Source organism: Melospiza melodia, chromosome 26 (genome assembly GCF_035770615.1).
Source record: "Melospiza melodia melodia isolate bMelMel2 chromosome 26, bMelMel2.pri, whole genome shotgun sequence".
NCBI lineage: Eukaryota > Metazoa > Chordata > Aves > Passeriformes > Passerellidae > Melospiza > Melospiza melodia.
The window spans coordinates 696,915-714,198 of record NC_086219.1 but is presented as its reverse complement, the minus strand read 5'-3'; the positions used below and the strand labels follow the sequence as shown (position 1 = coordinate 714,198).

The following is a 17,284-nucleotide window of genomic DNA, read 5'->3' as shown; positions in this document are numbered from 1 at the left end:
TCAGGGCAGTGGTAGCTATTAAATGTAACCTGTGTTAATTTGAAGGGTAATGAGTTGCTGACAAATGCTGATGGCAAGTACAGGAGAATCTGTGAGCTTTAATCCATAAACTGTAACCTGCATGTACAAAACATCCTCTTGGAGCCTTTAGAAAAACACTGTTCCTGTATCAAGGACCTCTCTTCTAATTAAAGATTTGAACAGAAGAAGCCTCAGGGCTTCCTGCTTGTGCCAAATTATAACCCTGTTATGTTGTGAATTTATAGTGGTGGGACTAGAAAAGTGCAGTGCTCTCAAAAGGTAAATACTTACTCCTGAGGTGTTTAGAAGGTAAGATACAGCTTTTGTGATGTCTGCATATTTTCAGTGCTTTAGATGCTGCTTTTGAGCTCATAGATGTGTAAGCAGCTAATTTGCCACAAAGGAGAGGGACCCTTTGCATATTTTCTTCTTCAGAACATGACATTTTTGCAGTGTGAGTTTGCCACAGGTTAAAACTTTGAGTCCTGCATTAAGGACAGGAGAGCTGGTGTTAGTTATCCTTTAGTGCCTCTCATGCAAAAGGATCTGAACAGGTTTTTCAGACAGGTTCATGGTATGTAAGCATTGATTGCTCCACCCACAAACACCTCTGCTGCTGGGTAACAAAATAAAAGCCAGAAAAGCCACTACAGGGCCTGTTTATGGGATATTGTAGGTTTTAAATGTAGAATATTTTATTTCAAATTTGACCAGATTCTAGAGATAAATGCCTTTTCTCTTGAAAATTGTGGGTTTGGAACACAGCCTCTTGAACTCCCCATGGATGGTATTTGAATGACAACTTACCTGGACATGTAGCACGTGCTGAATCAGAGGTTCCAGGAGTTGAATCCCTTGGCACATTCCTGGGATCCTCTTAAACCTGCAGCGTGATGAGATCTGGCTTTGCTCAGTGTGAAAAATCAGCAATAATGGCCGTGCAAGGCAGGGTGGGCGTGGGGAGTCACGATCCATTCCACTTAGTGCTTATTTTAGCCAAGTAGGAGGAAATAGAAAATCCTGCTGAGTGTTGATTTTCCATTTTCCTCTCTCTCCCACCCTCAGTGGACCTGAGCTCGGCCAGCGAGGATGACTTTGACAGCGAGGACAGCGAGCAGGAGCTGAAGGGCTACGCCTGCCGCCACTGCTTCACCACCAGTACGTGCCAGTGCCAGTACCATCCCTGCTGGGGCTGCCATCCCTGCTGGGGCTGCCATCCCTGCTGGGGCTGCCATCCCTGCTGGGGCTCCCCTCTGCTCCCCTGGGGCTGGCTGCAGCCAGCACGGGCAGCTCCTGAGCTGGGACAGCTGCTCTCAGCTGAAATATGCAGCGTTCCTAACAGAGTTAATCAGGCTTTGCCATTGCAAATTAATACTGCGGTGACAGAGGGGGAGCCCGAGGTAGACATTTAGACAGGAATAAATCTGCATAATCCATAATCTCTGTAATCAATTTGGGACATAATGAGTCACTGTTGGGCTGTGGCTGTCGCACACAGAACTTCCTGGTGCTGCAGCAAATCTCCTGTGCCTCAGCCCCCTTGCTGTGGCTGCTCCCAGAGGTTGTCTGGTGCTGGGGCATTTGCAGCTGAAAATGGAAGCCCCAGAATGGGGAAGGAAATGAGAGGTTCAGAGCTCACTTCTCTTGCAGAAACCACAGCTTTGAAGAACAACAGCTGCTTGTTAGCTCCCAGGTAGAGCAGATAAGGTTTCTTTCTGTGCCTCAAAGCTGGAGTTTCTTAAGCAAGCAACCATAGCTGGTAAAAATTGAGTATTGAGGATGTGCACTGGGACAGGACAGACTTTTCCAGAAACTTGTTACCCATAGAAAATCAGCTTTTTTTTTAACAATTCCTGTGTTTGTGCTGGGCTGGGTGCTCTGTGGGTGCTGAGCTGTTGCTTTCCCTGCCCCAAGCCTCCAAGGACTGGCACCACGGGGGCCGGGAGAACATCCTGCTGTGCACCGACTGCCGCATCCACTTCAAGAAGTACGGGGAGCTGCCGCCCATCGAGAAGCCCGTGGACCCCCCCCCTTTTATGTTCAAGCCTGTGAAGGAGGAAGACGATGGCCTCAGTGGGAAGCATAGCATGAGGACACGGCGCAGTCGAGGCTCGGTGCGTTTCACCCTGCTCAGTGCAGGGGTAAAGGGAGCCAGAGCCCTGAACTGGTTTGCCATGGGCTGTGTATGCCAGGGGGAGCTTTGCTGAGGCTGAGCTGTCTCTGGAAAAGGGGATGGAATGTCCCTGAAAGCTGTGTTATTTCCCTGTCATGACTGGCAGTGGGCTGTCACCATGAGGGGGCATTGGCAGTGCATTGCAGATCCTGTGCTAGTGCATGTCCTCCTTCCAGCTGCATCCTGTCAGAGCTGTGCCCTTGGGAGGGGTTCAGAAAAATCAGATGGTGTTCATGTGGTCTCCTCATGTTACTGGAGTTAAAGCCTCTTCCCTCACAGAGCTCTGCTTTGCCTCTGTGGTTGGTGTGCTCCGAGTTGTGACTCGGGTGGGGCACCAGGAGCAACTCTGGGTGATTTATCTTGGAGTTGGGTTTAGCTGAGGGAAAGCAGCAGATAGATTTCTTTCCTTGCCCTCCCCTCTCTGTCTTTCTGAAGAGGATGATGTGACCATTGATTGTAAATACCTCGTGAGGCTCCACTCTTGGGGAGTGTTGTTTTTCGTAGTCAGTCCTCCAAAAAACTGCCAAACTGGCAGGGAAACAGCATTAATTATTGAAATGTACTCTCCTGATCCCTTACTGATGGAGTAGATAGTGAGATAGAGCTTTGTGCTTTCTAAAGCAGGAGCACGCTGGAACTGGGGTTTAGACCTTGGCCTTGACTGCCAGCAGATGGAGCATTCTTAATGGAACATGGGCTCCTCTGCTGCCTCAGCCCCCTTGTGTGTGTGCTGTGTATGGGAACATCTTCCTGAATGCCCTTTCTAACAGCCACTGCTGATTAAATAATCAGCACTTAATGCTTGTGAGTAGGCAGAATAAGGATTTGCCTCCTTTTACATTTGAGTCCGGTTGGGCTTTGAAGGACAGAGTGCAGAAACGCTGCGGGTTTTTGGTGCCAGGGCCGCGCTCCCCATGGCCCTGCCAAGGCAGAGCGCTCTGAGGGGCCCCTCAGTGCTGATCTGACCGGGCTGTTGTCCCCAGATGTCGACCCTACGCAGTGGCAGGAAGAAGCAGGCGGCCAGCCCCGATGGCCGTGCCTCGCCCATCGCCGAGGACGTGCGCTCCAGCGGCCGCAACTCGCCCAGCGCCGCCAGCACCTCCAGCAACGACAGCAAGGCCGAGTCCGTCAAGAAATCCACCAAGGTAACCCCACACCTGGGCTGTCCCGGCCAGGTAACCCTTCCCTGGGCTGCCTTGGGCAGGGAACCCTTCCCTGCGCTCCCCCAGCCAGGGCTGCACACCCGAGGCCACTCAGACCGGTACAGAAGGCTGGGCAATCTCTCCATGACCCAAAAACCCTGTGAGTGTGGATAAGGCAGAGAGTGGGCCAGCCTGGAGCTGGCCAGGGAGGGATGGGAGCGATCCAACCTCCCCACATCACCTCCCTGCTCTCACAGTAAAGTAATCCCTCCACTTCAGATGCAAATGTAAGCATTAAGCTCAGGGGAGTAATGCAGATCAGAAATGCTGAATTTAAGATTAGTAGACAGTTTTGGGGATTTTTTGTAAGCAGTGCTTAATCTTTGTTTACAAAGGAGTATGAACATTTAGTAACTGAGTCTGCTTCTGCCACTGTTTTCTGGAGGTGTATTTGTTTGATTGTTCAGAGCAAGCTGACAGTTGGGTCTGTTCAAATGAATTGAGTGCCTTTCCAAGGGAGCTCTAAAGAAACAAAGCCACATGAAGCTGAAGGCTTACCATTAAGCAGTGTGAATTGAGAAGTAGCAAGTTAAAAATAAATATTACACAGATTAAAAAAAGTCAAAATGAGCATGGAGTAAGTTTTCACATTATAAAACTGAAAGCTCAGCAGAATTTAAAGTTAGGTAATTATGTGATGCACAGAGCTTTTCCAGGCCATGGGAGAAGGTAGTAATCTCAAAATAGCTATTCACTCTTGGCCCTGTATTTGAGGGGATCTAAAAATATTCCTCTCAAAATATCAAGAGTAGAGCAAGACTTTCATGCAGCAGAAGGGGGTTTATCCTGTCTCCTGCAGAAATTCTGGCTCTGTCTTGCACCAGTTAATAACTGTGTTGGTCTATGCTGGAAGGGTAACCTGGGCCACTTGATCTGCTGTGAGTTCCTCGTGGACTTGGTTCTGCCCAGCTCTCTTTAAAATATCCCTTCATATGAGGAATGCTTTGTGCACTTTGCCTTTTTCCTGCCAGTTTGATGTGCATTGGAGTGCTCTTAAATACTGACTGTGCCAACTCCTGAGTTCTGCTGCTCCTTAATTTGTGTTAATAGTGTGGCACTGGCCTACACTCAACTTACTTTTGCATTTACACCACTGGTGAGTGTTGTGTTCTGTTCCCTTTGTGGCAGAAGATAAAAGAAGAGGTTTCTTCTCCTCTCAAGAACTCCAAGAGGCAGCGGGAGAAGGCAGCGTCTGACACGGAAGAACCTGACAGGTCCAATGCCAAAAAATCCAAAACTCAAGTGAGTCCCACACAGGAGTGTTTCCTCTTAGGAGAATGGTTTGAGGTGGGGAGGAGTGCAAATCTGGTAACAAACCGAAAACATTCAATCAATTTAAGCCACAGCAAATTGTAACTTAATCTTGTGGCTGGAAAGCGACCAATGTTATAATGTGTTCCTCCTGCTGAAAACAGTGGAGTGATATGGGGTAAGTCCAGAAGTTGGGTTTTTTCTTTGTTTTAATATTAATATCAACCTTATAGGAGTACACTGGATTGTTCTCCACTCCTTTCCTCCATTTTTTGTAAATTTAAATTTGGGTTTTTGTCTTCTGACAAGTTAGAAGACCACCACTGGAGTTGTCACAAATCTTTTCCATTGCTGGTCACCCTCATAGTGAAGGAGTGTTTTGCTATGTTCAGCAGGACCCCTCCTGTATTTCAGTTTGTTCCTGTTGCCCCTGGGCACTGTGGGGGGATCCTGGTTCTGCTGTCTTTGCGCTTCCTTTGTGTGTTTGTGTTCCTGTGTTGGTTTGGGCGCTGTGATGTTCAAAGGGCCCTGTGTCTGCACAGTGTGACAGACCCCATTCTGCAGCACACCTGGAGTGCTTGTCCCGGGCTCAGTGGTCTCCTCTCCCCACAGGAGATGAGCAGGCCCAACTCCCCCTCGGAGGGAGAGGGCGAGGGCGAGAGCTCCGACAGCCGCAGCGTCAACGACGAGGGGAGCAGCGACCCCAAGGACATCGACCAGGACAACCGCAGCACGTCCCCCAGCATCCCCAGCCCGCAGGACAACGAGAGCGACTCGGACTCCTCCGCCCAGCAGCAAGTGCTGCAGGCGCAGCCCCAGGTGCTGCAGGCCCCGGGCGGCCCTGCCCAGGCCGCAGCTCCCACGCCGCCGGTGCCGGCCCCGCTGCCGGCAGCACCACCCGCGTCCAGCGCCGCCCCGGCGCCCACGCAGGCGTCGCCGCCCGTGTCGCAGCCCGCGGGCCAGCCCCAGCCCTCTGCTGCCCCTGCTCCCCACTCGCACATCCAGCAGGCCCCCGCGCTGCACCCGCAGAGAATCCCGTCGCCCCACCCTCCCCTGCAGCCCCTGAGCGTGTCCCAGAGCCAGCCCGCGCCCGCCCCGGCGCAGCCCCCGCTGCACGGGCAGCCCCAGCCCGCCCCGCACACGCTGCAGGCGCAGCCGCTGCTGCCCCACGGCCCCGGCGCCGCCCAGCCCTTCTCCCTGCCCGCCCAGCCCGCTCAGCCTCAGGTGCCCCTCCAGACGCAGGCCCCGTCCCACTCGCACTCGGGGCTGCAGGCGGCGCAGCCCGTGCTGCCCGGCTCGGCCTCGCTGCAGCCGGCGCAGCCTCCCCGGGAGCAGCCTCTGCCGCCCGCCCCCATGGCCATGCCTCACATCAAACCTCCCCCCACCACCCCCATCCCGCAGCTGCCCGCCGCCCCGGCCCACAAGCACCCTCCCCACCTCTCGGGGCCGTCTCCCTTCTCCATGAACTCCAACCTGCCCCCGCCGCCCGCTCTGAAGCCGCTGAGCTCGCTGTCCACTCACCACCCTCCCTCGGCACACCCTCCTCCCCTGCAGCTGATGCCTCAGAGCCAGCCTCTGCAGTCCTCTCAGGCCCAGCCTCCCGTTCTGACCCAGAGCCAGAGCCTTCCCCCTCCTGCCAGTCACCCTCCCTCCGGACTCCATCAGGTCTCCTCGCAGCCCCCCTTCTCCCAGCACCCCTTTGTGCCCGGGGGCCCCCCTTCCATCACGCCTCCGTCGTGCCCCTCCACCTCCACGCCGCCCACCGTGCCTGGCATCCCCCTGCAGACCCCCATCTCCACGTCAGCAGCCTCTAGTGGCACGGTGCCCGTGGTGACAGCCTGCACGCTGCCACCCATCCAGATCAAGGAGGAGGTCCCCGACGAGGCTGAGGAGCCCGAGAGCCCTCCCCCTCCACCCCGGAGCCCATCCCCAGAGCCCACGGTGGTGGACATCCCCAGCCACGCCAGCCAGTCAGCCAGGTGAGGAGCTTTCATCAGTGCTCTGCTTTCCCTGCTTTGTACTCCACTGTCTGTGTGTGTAAAACCAGTACAGTACAGTGAATTTTCTCCTGGGAAGCTGGTACTGTTTGGTCTAAGTGTAGAATGATATTTTTTAGTTTGGACGCTTTGCACCTTTCCCAGGGCTGAGCTCTTCTCTGTTTTGTTCCTTTCAGGTTCTATAAACACCTGGACCGTGGCTACAATTCATGCTCCAGGGCAGACCTGTACTTCATGCCTCTGGCAGGCTCCAAACTGGCCAAGAAGAGAGAAGAGGCCATCGAAAAGGCCAAAAGGGAAGCGGAGCAGAAAGCCAGGGAAGAGAGGGAAAGAGAAAAAGAGAAAGAGAAGGAAAGGGAGCGGGAGCGGGAGCGTGAGAGAGAAGCGGAAAGAGCTGCGGTAGGTGCAGATGTGGCTCAGAGCTGGGGGAGGGAATTGGTGCCTGGGTCTGACCGGGGTGATGGCTGCAGGATGCAGATTCCCAGGAGCCCTTTAACCCTGTCAGGGGTCTCTGAGCATGGAGCTGTGTGGACTGAAATCCAGCCCGCTCTGAGCGCCTCTGACCTGCCTGGGACTGTCTTCTCCTTAAAGGAAATGGAGAGTTTCTGCCCCAGGTTTGGGTCTGCGGGAAGCCGGAGCAGCTGGGCAGAACGAGGCCAAGTGTTGGCATTTACCTTGCAGCAGGAGAGCGCTGTGCAGACACAGGGAATGCCTCGGTGTCCTGTGCAGGCACACAGTGCTGTGTCCCGGCAGGGGGCTGGCGGTGGAGGGGAGGGCTGTGTTTATGGTGTGTGTGCGGCTGAGCTGTGCTGACCTGAGGCTGTTTCCCCGCTGTGTGCAGCAGAAGGTGTCCAGCTCCTCCCACGAGGGCCGTCTGGGCGAGTCGCAGCTCAGCGGGCCGGCCCACATGCGGCCGTCCTTCGAGCCGCCGCCCACCACCATCGCGGCCGTGCCGCCGTACATCGGGCCGGACACGCCGGCGCTGCGGACGCTCAGCGAGTACGCGCGGCCCCACGTCATGTCCCCGACCAACCGCAACCACCCCTTCTTCGTGCCCCTGAACCCCACGGACCCGCTGCTGGCCTACCACATGCCCGGCCTGTACAACGTGGACCCCGGCATCCGCGAGCGGGAGCTGCGCGAGCGCGAGATCCGCGAGCGCGAGATCCGCGAGCGGGAGCTGCGCGAGAGGATGAAGCCCGGCTTCGAGGTGAAGCCGCCGGAGCTGGACGCGCTGCACCCGGCCACCAACCCCATGGAGCACTTCGCCAGGCACGGGGCGCTGACCATCCCGCCCGCCGCCGGGCCGCACCCCTTCGCCTCCTTCCACCCGGGGCTCAACCCGCTGGAGAGGGAGAGACTGGCGCTGGCGGGGCCGCAGCTGCGGCCGGAGATGAGCTACCCGGACAGGCTGGCGGCCGAGCGCATCCACGCCGAGCGCATGGCCTCGCTCACCAACGACCCCCTGGCGCGGCTGCAGATGTTCAACGTCACCCCCCACCACCACCAGCACTCGCACATACACTCGCATCTACACCTACACCAGCAGGACCCCCTACACCAAGGTGAGCCCCGGGAGCTGGGCTCAGAATGGGTCTGACCCTGGAGCTCAAATAGCAAACTCCCTGTGCCCTGGCAGCTGGGCACTGCCCTGGGGAATGGCTCAGAATGGGTCTGACCCTGGAGCTCAAACAGCAAAATCCCTGTGCCCTGGCAGCTGGGCACTGCCCTGGGGAGCAGCTCAGAATGGGTGTGATCCTGGAGCTCAAACAGCAAAATCCCTGTGCCCTGGCAGCTGGGCACTGCCCTGGGGAGCAGCTCAGAATGGGTGTGATCCTGGAGCTCAAACAGCAAAATCCCTGTGCCCTGGCAGCTGGGCACTGCCCTGGGGAATGGCTCAGAATGGGTCTGACCCTGGAGCTCAAACAGCAAAATCCCTGTGCCCTGGCAGCTGGGCACTGCCCTGGGGAATGGCTCAGAATGGGTCTGACCCTGGAGCTCAAACAGCAAAATCCCTGTGCCCTGGCAGCTGGGCACTGCCCTGGGGAATGGCTCAGAATGGGCCCAGTGTGACCCTGGAGCTCAAATAGCAAAATCCCTGTGCCCTGGCAGCTGGGCACTGCCCTGGAGAATGGCTCACAATGGGTCTGACCCTGGAGATCAAATAGCAAAATCCTTGTCGTCATGTCCCTGTTGTGCTTCTGTGCTGTGGAAGGTTATGGTAACTAAAATGCAGTTACTTTTTGAAGGGTGATGGTAACACCACAGTGATCTTCCTTCAGACCCTCACTGTGAAAGGTTTGCTGGTTTGTTGTGGGTTGGTTTTTGTAAGTACTGCTGTCCCAGAGCAGCACCTTACAGTTGGAATAATTAATAGTCTCAGAAATGGATCTGTGCCTTGCCCATTTCTGCAGCAAGATACGTGGTTACTGCTCCAGAGGTCTGGAGCCCTGGAGATGAGGCACTCAGCAGGAATTTTCACATTTCCTGGTGACAGACTGGAGAGAACATGGCAAGCCAGGCACCAGGTGCTGCAGCTGCCCAGGTAGGGGAGGAGGGAGTCAGAGTAAAGTGCAGGTTCTGGTGTCTGGTTACCAATGCAGTGTTTGTGCAAGCAGATGGAGAATCGTTTTCCCTGGAGAATGTCCATTAAGTGTGCTGGGATGGCCACTGTTGGAGTTGGAGGGAATGTGAGTGCTGCTGCACAAGCCAGGTTGGACAGCAAGGAAGGCAGCAGGGAGGTTCCTGAGGGCTGGGGGGCTGCAGGTAAGGGATGGCAGAATGCTGAATATCAGCATTGCTGAAGCTGCTGAGGCTCCCTGCAGAAATCACAGATGGGCTCAGGTGCAGCAGGTGTGCAAAGCCCCTGGCAGCACAGGGAATGTGACCCAGGCCGTGTGTGTACACGGGTTCTGCTGCCAGCTGAGGCGGTCACGGAGCACCTCTGTGCAGGTGAGGCTGGATGCTCCCCAGGTGCTTGTTCAGGACAAAACCATGGCTTGTACCTTGTCCCAGTGCAGAGGGAGGCTGCTGCAGACGCAGCCAAGCAGTTCCCTGCCAAGGCTCTCTCTGTGTGTGTGTGTTTGAGCCAAATTTGGCTTTGAGCTCTGCCGGGTTCAAGCACAGTCAGGGGCTCTTGGGTGCTTCTTGCTGCAGGTGGCTCCCCTGGTGCTCAGGGCTGTTAGAGCCCCTGTGTCTCCTCAGAGTGGGGATGAACAGAGGTACAATGACCCCACATTGGTGCTGGGCGCCACCTGAGGGAATTGTTCTGCCTCTGTGTTCCTTTCCCCAGTGGAAACGCTTTCTCTCCTTCTCTCTCAGGCTCAGCAGGACCTGTCCATCCCCTGGTGGATCCTTTAGCAGCTGGACCCCACCTGGCACGTTTTCCCTACCCACCTGGGACCATCCCCAACCCATTGCTAGGGCAGCCACCTCACGAGCATGAAATGCTCCGGCATCCAGTCTTTGGTGAGAGCATTTTGTGGTGCTTTGCAGGGCTGGGCTTTGATCTGCAGCGTTATTTTTTATCGTGGGTTTAACGTTTCTCAGCGGGGGGAGCGAGCTGTGCTTTGGGAGGTTGTGGTGGCTCTTTGGGGTGACCAAGGAGCAAAGCAGAGTGCGAAGGTGCTGCCTGTCCCCCCAGGTACCCCCTACCCTCGGGACCTGCCGGGGGCCATCCCCCCTCCCATGTCAGCAGCCCACCAGCTGCAGGCCATGCACGCGCAGTCGGCAGAGCTGCAGAGGCTGGCCATGGAGCAGCAGTGGCTGCACGGCCACCCCCACATGCACGGCGGGCACCTACCCAGTCAGGAAGATTACTACAGGTGAGCCTGCAAGGGGCTTTGGGCACCTGGGGGTTCCGTGGGGTTTGTCTACGTTCCTTCTTTTCCCTGGGAGTTTCCTCCTCTCGCTGTGTGCTGGGCCCTGATGTCTGAGCTGTGCTCAGACCTGCTCTGGGCGGGTGGGAAGGGAAATCCAGATTCTGGCACGGCATTGGAGCAGCTGAGTGTCCTGTTGCAGGATCCCCAGTCATGTCCCACCTGCACAGCTGGCACTGGTGCCACCTGTGGGGCTCCCTGTGCCAGGGCAGTGCCCAGGGTGCTGCTCTGTGGAATTTGCAGGCAACCCCAACGAGGGAAGAGATGGGAATCTTGACTCCATGTTTCAGAAGGCTGATTTTTTTATTTTATTATATATATTATATTTAAATGATATATTAAAACTATACTAAAAGAATAGAAGAAAAGGATTTCATTGTGACTGCTCACAGCCTCAACACTGGTGGCTGTCATTGGTCATCAAGTAAAAACAATTCACATGCTGGTAAACAGTTCTCCAAATCACATTCCAAAGCAGCAAAACATGGAGAAGCTGAAGCTTCTCAGGAGAAAAGACCCTAACAAAAGGATTTTTCATCCAATATGTCTGTGGCAGTGCTCAGGGTTCAAAAGCTGCAGCCCCTGCTCCCTGCAGGGTGGCAGGAGGGCAGAGCAGTCTCCTGTGTCTCACACCTTCTTTGTTAAAATGTGTTAAAATGAGTTTTCTTTCTCTTGCAGTCGACTGAAAAAAGAAGGCGACAAACAGTTGTAATAAATTATTTATTTGTAACGCTGGCTATGGAAACCCCAGTCCTTGGGAAGGAGTGGAACATTTTTACATACAAGAAGAGCTACAAAAGGAAAAGAATATCTTATAAAGATTTCTTTATATATTTAAAACAGAAGCAACCACCCGACAAGTAGAGACTTATCAGCATAGTGTTCATTTGTAGAGAAGATTTCTCAAGACTGGTGTGGGTCTCCCTGCATGAAAACGTATTCAGAAGCCTCTTGGAAATACAGGACTGTGTGGAACATTCAGAGAACTTCCTGCAATCTTGGTTTTTTTTTTTTTCTTTCTTTTCTTACTAGTTTGTTTTCAGTAGGTGCTAGAATCAGGTTCACAACACGAGTCACTGTGCGTGAAGGGACACTCAATGCATCTATAGGTAACTAAAAAAAAAAAAACAAGGATTGCAAGTAGGTAACATAACAAGCTCTGAATCCAAGTGCTATAATAATAAAAAAAATCTACTTTTATTTTAATACATTGTAGGAAATCTTCATAATTTTAAAAGAGAGCTCAGTTCTGCAGCATGGCTTTTTAAGTCTGTAAATAACTTTTTTTGGGTAGAGGGGAGAAACAAAACAAAACAAACTCCAGAAACGTTTATCTTGATTTTCAGTAACATCACAAATTGTGAATTCCTACCTGGTATTGACAAAATACAGAGTTGATTTTTTAATAAAATATATATATATAATTATCCCTTTAATTAAAGGGAACGTTGGGTTATCAATAATTTCAAATGGGTAAAAGCTTGACATTTGGTTTGATATCAACAATAAGCATTAAAGGGATTTGCAGGGATAATGTTGCAAATGACTGTTTCTGTTCTTGGTTTTTCGGTCGGTTTGGTTGTTTGGGGGTTTTTGTTGGTGTTCCATCTCTCTGTTCTGCAGCTGATTTTGTTGAGTTGGGTTTCTCAGCAGCTCAGATGTCCCTTGGACCCCGCTGGCCCTTTGGGTGCCGCCTTCAACGGTTCATTTTTGTGTGGCCATAAAACACTTCTTTCCTGGGAGATTTGAAACCTAACCCAGCTCCATTGGGTTTGACTTTGGGCAGAAGGTTCAGAGAAATAATTTGTTGTAAAAATCTCTTTTTTAGCTGTTGATGGCTCAGAGCAGTGCAGCCACAGTTGCGTATGCAGTGCATACCTGGGGAGGAGCTGCTTTTCTGCCCTCCTGCTGCATGAGCTCTTTAGGAAGGTGGGCTTGGCAACTTTCTCATTCGGTTGTGTTGCAAAGAGCAGTCTGTTTTTGTCCTTGACTGTTTGAGGTTGGGTTTCTGTAAGCAGAAAGTGCTTAATGCAGCAGGGCCGTGTCCCTGAGGAGCTGTGGGTGCTCTGGGACAGTGGCACAGGGCAGGGGAGAGGAGCACACCGAGAGCATTAAAGGACACAGCTCTGCTCACCAAGCAGGTTTTTAAATTTCCCCCCCCAGTTTTTGTTTGCTGGAGCAGAGGGTGATGCGACCAATGGACATCTGAACCTGCTGCTCATTTTTCCTGCTGGTGCACAACTCCCCATTCTCTCTCTCACTCTCGAGTGCTCTCTGCTGTTGTAGCCTGTCCAGTGTGATGGTTGTGTCCCAGCACCGTCCTGAGCCCTCTGGTAAAGTTGTAGTTACTCAGTGCAGGCACAGGGCTCATCCACCTCTGCTGCTCAGCCCAGTAGGAATGCTCCAGGCCCACTGAGGCAAGGGGAGAGCGGGGGATTTTCTGCAGGAATTCCCTTTGTGCCGTGCCCAGTCTGCAGTGCTGAGGGGTTTGGTCGGTGCTGCTGGGTTAGCTCTGGCTGCTGGGTTAGCTCTGGCTGCTGGGTTAGCTCTGGCTGCTGGGTTAGCTCTGGCTGCTGGGTTAGCTCTGGCTGCTGGGTTAGCTCTGGCTGCTGGGTTAGCTCTGGCTGCTGGGTTAGCTCTGGCTGTGTTCTGGGTGGGGAAGCCCCGGGTCAGCACAGAATCAAGGCAGGTGAGCTCCTGCTCCATGGCCGGGGCAGGGATGGGTGCAGGGGCTCCCCGTGGGGCTGGGATTGTTCCTGCTCGTGGCTGGGCAGCCAGCAGGATGGGCCTGCTCGGCCAGCAGAGACTGCCTCGCTTTTAGTTTTAGTGCTTTGAGGGTCTCATCAGGCACATTTCAGTTCGGTTTCTCTCCTCCATTTGTTTTACTGTCTGGAATTGGGGAGTTTGGGAGAGTTCGGCCACTTCAGCCATTTCTTCTGACCCTTCTCTTGCTGTTTTTTAGCCATAGTTCTTCAGAAAAAGGAAAAGCTCATTCCCTCCAGTGGTCCTCTCTGTATTCCTTATTTCTCAGCTGAAGTTGCTGTCTGTTTTAAAGCTGTTCATTGATTTTTTTTTTTTCCCAGAAGAGCATTCTGATAATTTTGTGGGAGCTTTTTTGTTCACGTGATTCACAATTAAGCACTGAAATTGCTCAGTTTTAGCCAGTGATTAACTACAACTTTACCTGCAGTGGCTTCTGAAGCCATCTCGGTGTTCCTGTTAAACAAAACAACCCAGACCTTTTGGTTTCTTTCCAGAAATCTCTCTTTATTTTGCCTCTGTTCCAAAAGTTAATTTTAAGATTTTGCTTTGGTGTTTTTGAAGCGTCTCTCTTGTTCTATGTCGTCATGGTTGAGCTTGTTTCACTGCACCGTTGAGCAGAGTGTACATTCTGACTGCTACATTTATATATATCTTGAAGCTTAATGTATATATGAGTAGTTTGCCATGGGATAACACAGTGTAAACAGAGTAGAAACCCAGAAATCGTGACTTCTGTGTTCTCTCCATTTGAGTATTTTGTAATTTTTTTGAAATATTTGTGGACATAAATAAAACCAAGCTACACTACAGCAGCCAGGTTGTGCCTGCAAGTGAAATGTGTCTCGTGCTCGTTGTTGGTGGGAGAGGAGCTGCTCTCACCTGAGGTGGTGTGGGTGCTGCCGTGGGTTCAAACCTGTCTTTTTTGGCTTTATTCATTCCCTCTTTGAGATAATTTTGTTTTTAATGCACAGTGCACAAACAGCATCACGTCCAGCTCCAGTTCTGCATCCTTGAGTCCCGTTGCTGCTCAGTTTACTGTGGATACCCCGGGGATACCCCAGCAGCTGCATTTTGGGAATTGCTTTTCCTGGGGGAAGAAACTGCAAACAGATTTTTCCTTATTTGTGCCAGTGCTGGACAGAGCTGACCCCGAGCTGGCCAGAGCTGCCCTCCACAGGGGAAATTGCAGAGAGGGACATGCACAGAAACTCACTGAAAAGCTGAAATGTGGCTTCAATTCCATCAATTGGTGCTCCCCAGGGGCTGCATGTGTGTGACAGGTGAGGATCAGCACAGTTCCCTCGCTGAAAAGCTGAAATTTGCCTTCAGTTCCATGAATTTGTGGTTCCCCTTGGGCTGCATGTGTGTGACAGGTGAGGATCAGCCCCTCCAGGGCAGCCTTGGGAGGGCACAGGGAGCTGGGCAGGGCAGGGCAGGGCAGGAGGGACTGCGGAGGTTCCTCCCTGCTCTGGATTTATCAGGAATATCAGAACATTCTGGAATTGGGCTCAGGGCAGGAATCGCTGCTCTGAGCACACAGAGTGAGGGGGCTCCATGGCAAATGGCATCAGAGGCTGCTCTATTTATACCCCTGGCATTTGGGGAGGGGAAGGTCAGCTCCTGTCTGCTGCAAATAGCTTCTGAAAGAGCTTTTCCCCAGCCTCTGCTATTTATTTTGACATTTCCTTTTTTAGTTCCTTGTGCCCAATGCAGAACTTGGGGGAGCTCAGGCTGCCCTGTGCTGCTGAACAGGTCCTGAGCTTCCAGATGTAAAATGATGAATTCCACGGGGCTGGGGAGGACTTTTACCCCTGGATAAAAGGAACGATGAAGGTATTAAATTGTGGTCCTGTGTTAATGGGGTTGTGCTGTGGCAGGCTGAGAGCTGGAGCCATCAGTGTGTGCCTTTGTCACCTGCACCTTGGCAGAGATCCTGAGGGGCTCCAACAGCACAGGTGGGATGGGATAAAATAATTTTCCCTTGGGAGGTTTTTCCTTCCTCTAAGTTGGATTGTTTTAGTGTCACCCAGCTGTCACTTCATCCTTCTCTCCAGTTCACTCCTTCACAGCTTCATGCTCTTTATGGACTGGCAAATAATGAGAGGGGCATCAGCAGCAGTGTTTTAAACAATAAAATGGGCATCAACAGCAGTGTTTTAAATAAAATGGAATCAGCAGCAGTGTTTTAAATAAAATGGAATCAGCAGCAGTGTTTTGAGTGAAATAGAATCAGGGCAGTGTTTGAAGCAGTGCCAGGGCACCCTCAGGAGTACAGGAACACTCTGTGGTGTCCCCACTCTGCTTTCACATTCCTTTGCTGCAGATTGTGATTCCAGACTACAACAGGTAGTGGATTGCAGAAACAAATGCTCCCTTTTCCTTTTGTGTTATTTAAAGCCAGGCTCCTTGGCTTCACTGATTTCTTCTGGAGAGTTTCTGGGCCAGAAAGGGCTGGGAGGTGTTGTGACAGAAATGCCTTCATCTAAATGTAAATATTGCTGCCCTGCCTCGGGCTGCCTGCGAGAGGCTTTTTCTGTGGCAAGCAGCTCCAGAGTAATGCTCCCAATCAATTTATTCGTGTCAATAAAAGCTCTTTTATATGTTCCTTTGAAATGTATTCTGGGCTGCTGGGACCGGGTTTGGTTTTGGGCAGGTGTGAGAGATGGAGCAGAGATAAAGGAGGAGGAGAGGGAATCTGTGGGGCTGGTTGGGAGCAGTCACAGTTTGGGGTTTTGAGGGGGACAGAAGGAAGGTGCCTCAATAGTGGGACACGGGGATACAGGAGAGAACTCCCCGGGCCTGGGACAGGCTCAGGTGGGGTTGGGTGGAGTAAAGGAGTTAAACACAAAGTCCTGACACAAACAGAGATTTCTGAGTCACCCCAGCGCAGAAACATCCGGACAAAATCAGCTGAGATTCTCTGGCCCCACCCTGGAAAGGGAAAGCAGGTAAGAGAGACCACACCAAACTGCAAAAACATCTTTTTAAATGTATTTTGTGCTCTGCATTGAAGTGTGAGTTCTGTCTGTGCATCTCCTGCCAGCGCCAGCCACGAGCAGGGCTTTGTGTGCCCGTGTTTGATTCCCTTTTGCCCTGGGCTGCAGTTTGGGGTGCCCTGGGTGAGTCCTGGCAGCTGGGGATGGCAATGGGAGCCGGGTGTGTGACCCTGCCTGCCCCTCCAGGCTGTTCCTTCTCTCCAGCAGCATCGGTGACAAATTGCTGAGGATAAATCTGACCCCAGGGCTGGCTGGTGCCTGTGCCAGCCTGTGCAGGTGCCCTCGGCTCCTGCCACCCTCCCAGGCTCCCTGGGCTCCCCTGGGCACAGAGCAGGGGTGAAGCTTCCTCCTGCCTCTAAATTGCACTTCAGTTCTTCCCAAAGAGCTGCAAACAAACGGATTCCCACTATTGGTGCAGCAGAGAAGGAAGAGAACTCAGTAAAGGCTTTGAGAGCCTTGAATCCTCTTGGCTCCAGGGTTTGTAATGCAGCGCCACAGTTTCAGCGTGGCTGGGGGGATTTATTTCCACCTCCTGCTCTGTCCTGCGGTTCTGGGCTGTGCGGCCGGAGGAGGGGATGCTGCAGCCCCCGGGGCTGTTCTCACTGCCCCTGCCCTGCAGGGACCCATCCCGAGCAGCTGCTCCGTGAGTCCGGCTGGATTCACCGGGAGCGAGGGGAGCAGCGATCACAGCATCCCCTAAAGGTGAGAGGAGCTGTTTGTACCTGGAGTTACCTGGAGAGCAGCGATGACAGCATCCCCTAAAGGTGAGAGGAGTGGGAGGAGCTGTTTGTACCTGGAATTACCTGGAGGGCAGCGCTCACAGCATCCCCCAAAGGTGAGAGGAGTGGGAGGAGCTGTTTGTACCTGGATTTACCTGGAGCAATGGAGAGCAGCATCCCTGAAGGTGAGAGATGTGACCGGAGCTGTTTTCCCTGGGCTCTCGTCCCCGGGTGCCAGGGCAGGATTCGCCACGGGATGGCAGCAGATCCTCGGGAATCGGGAA

At 53.1% G+C, this 17,284-nt stretch overlaps 1 protein-coding gene and 1 long non-coding RNA gene across 5 annotated transcripts in view; both read left to right on the top strand.

The window, feature by feature from the left end:
- The window catches only part of RERE (arginine-glutamic acid dipeptide repeats), a 160,114-nt gene extending 146,017 nt beyond the window's left edge, over window positions 1-14,097 (top strand). For 3 of the 4 annotated variants that reach the window (XM_063177015.1, XM_063177016.1, XM_063177019.1), the window contains 10 exons: window positions 1,087-1,179; window positions 1,936-2,135; window positions 3,178-3,339; window positions 4,525-4,638; window positions 5,260-6,626; window positions 6,821-7,043; window positions 7,486-8,209; window positions 9,966-10,112; window positions 10,288-10,468; window positions 11,201-14,097. In XM_063177015.1, the coding sequence (XP_063033085.1) occupies window positions 1,087-1,179; window positions 1,936-2,135; window positions 3,178-3,339; window positions 4,525-4,638; window positions 5,260-6,626; window positions 6,821-7,043; window positions 7,486-8,209; window positions 9,966-10,112; window positions 10,288-10,468; window positions 11,201-11,234 (3,245 nt within the window). In that variant the 3' untranslated portion in view covers window positions 11,235-14,097. The remainder of the gene's footprint in view (window positions 1-1,086; window positions 1,180-1,935; window positions 2,136-3,177; window positions 3,340-4,524; window positions 4,639-5,259; window positions 6,627-6,820; window positions 7,044-7,485; window positions 8,210-9,965; window positions 10,113-10,287; window positions 10,469-11,200) is intronic. The other variant, XM_063177017.1, reaches the window with a different exon arrangement.
- Window positions 14,098-14,993: 896 nt separating this feature from the next.
- LOC134429733 (uncharacterized) lies at window positions 14,994-17,018 on the top strand. The gene is made up of 3 exons (XR_010030640.1): window positions 14,994-15,118; window positions 16,151-16,233; window positions 16,901-17,018. It is a non-coding gene; the product is annotated as an uncharacterized LOC134429733 (long non-coding RNA).
- Window positions 17,019-17,284: the final 266 nt, after the last annotated feature.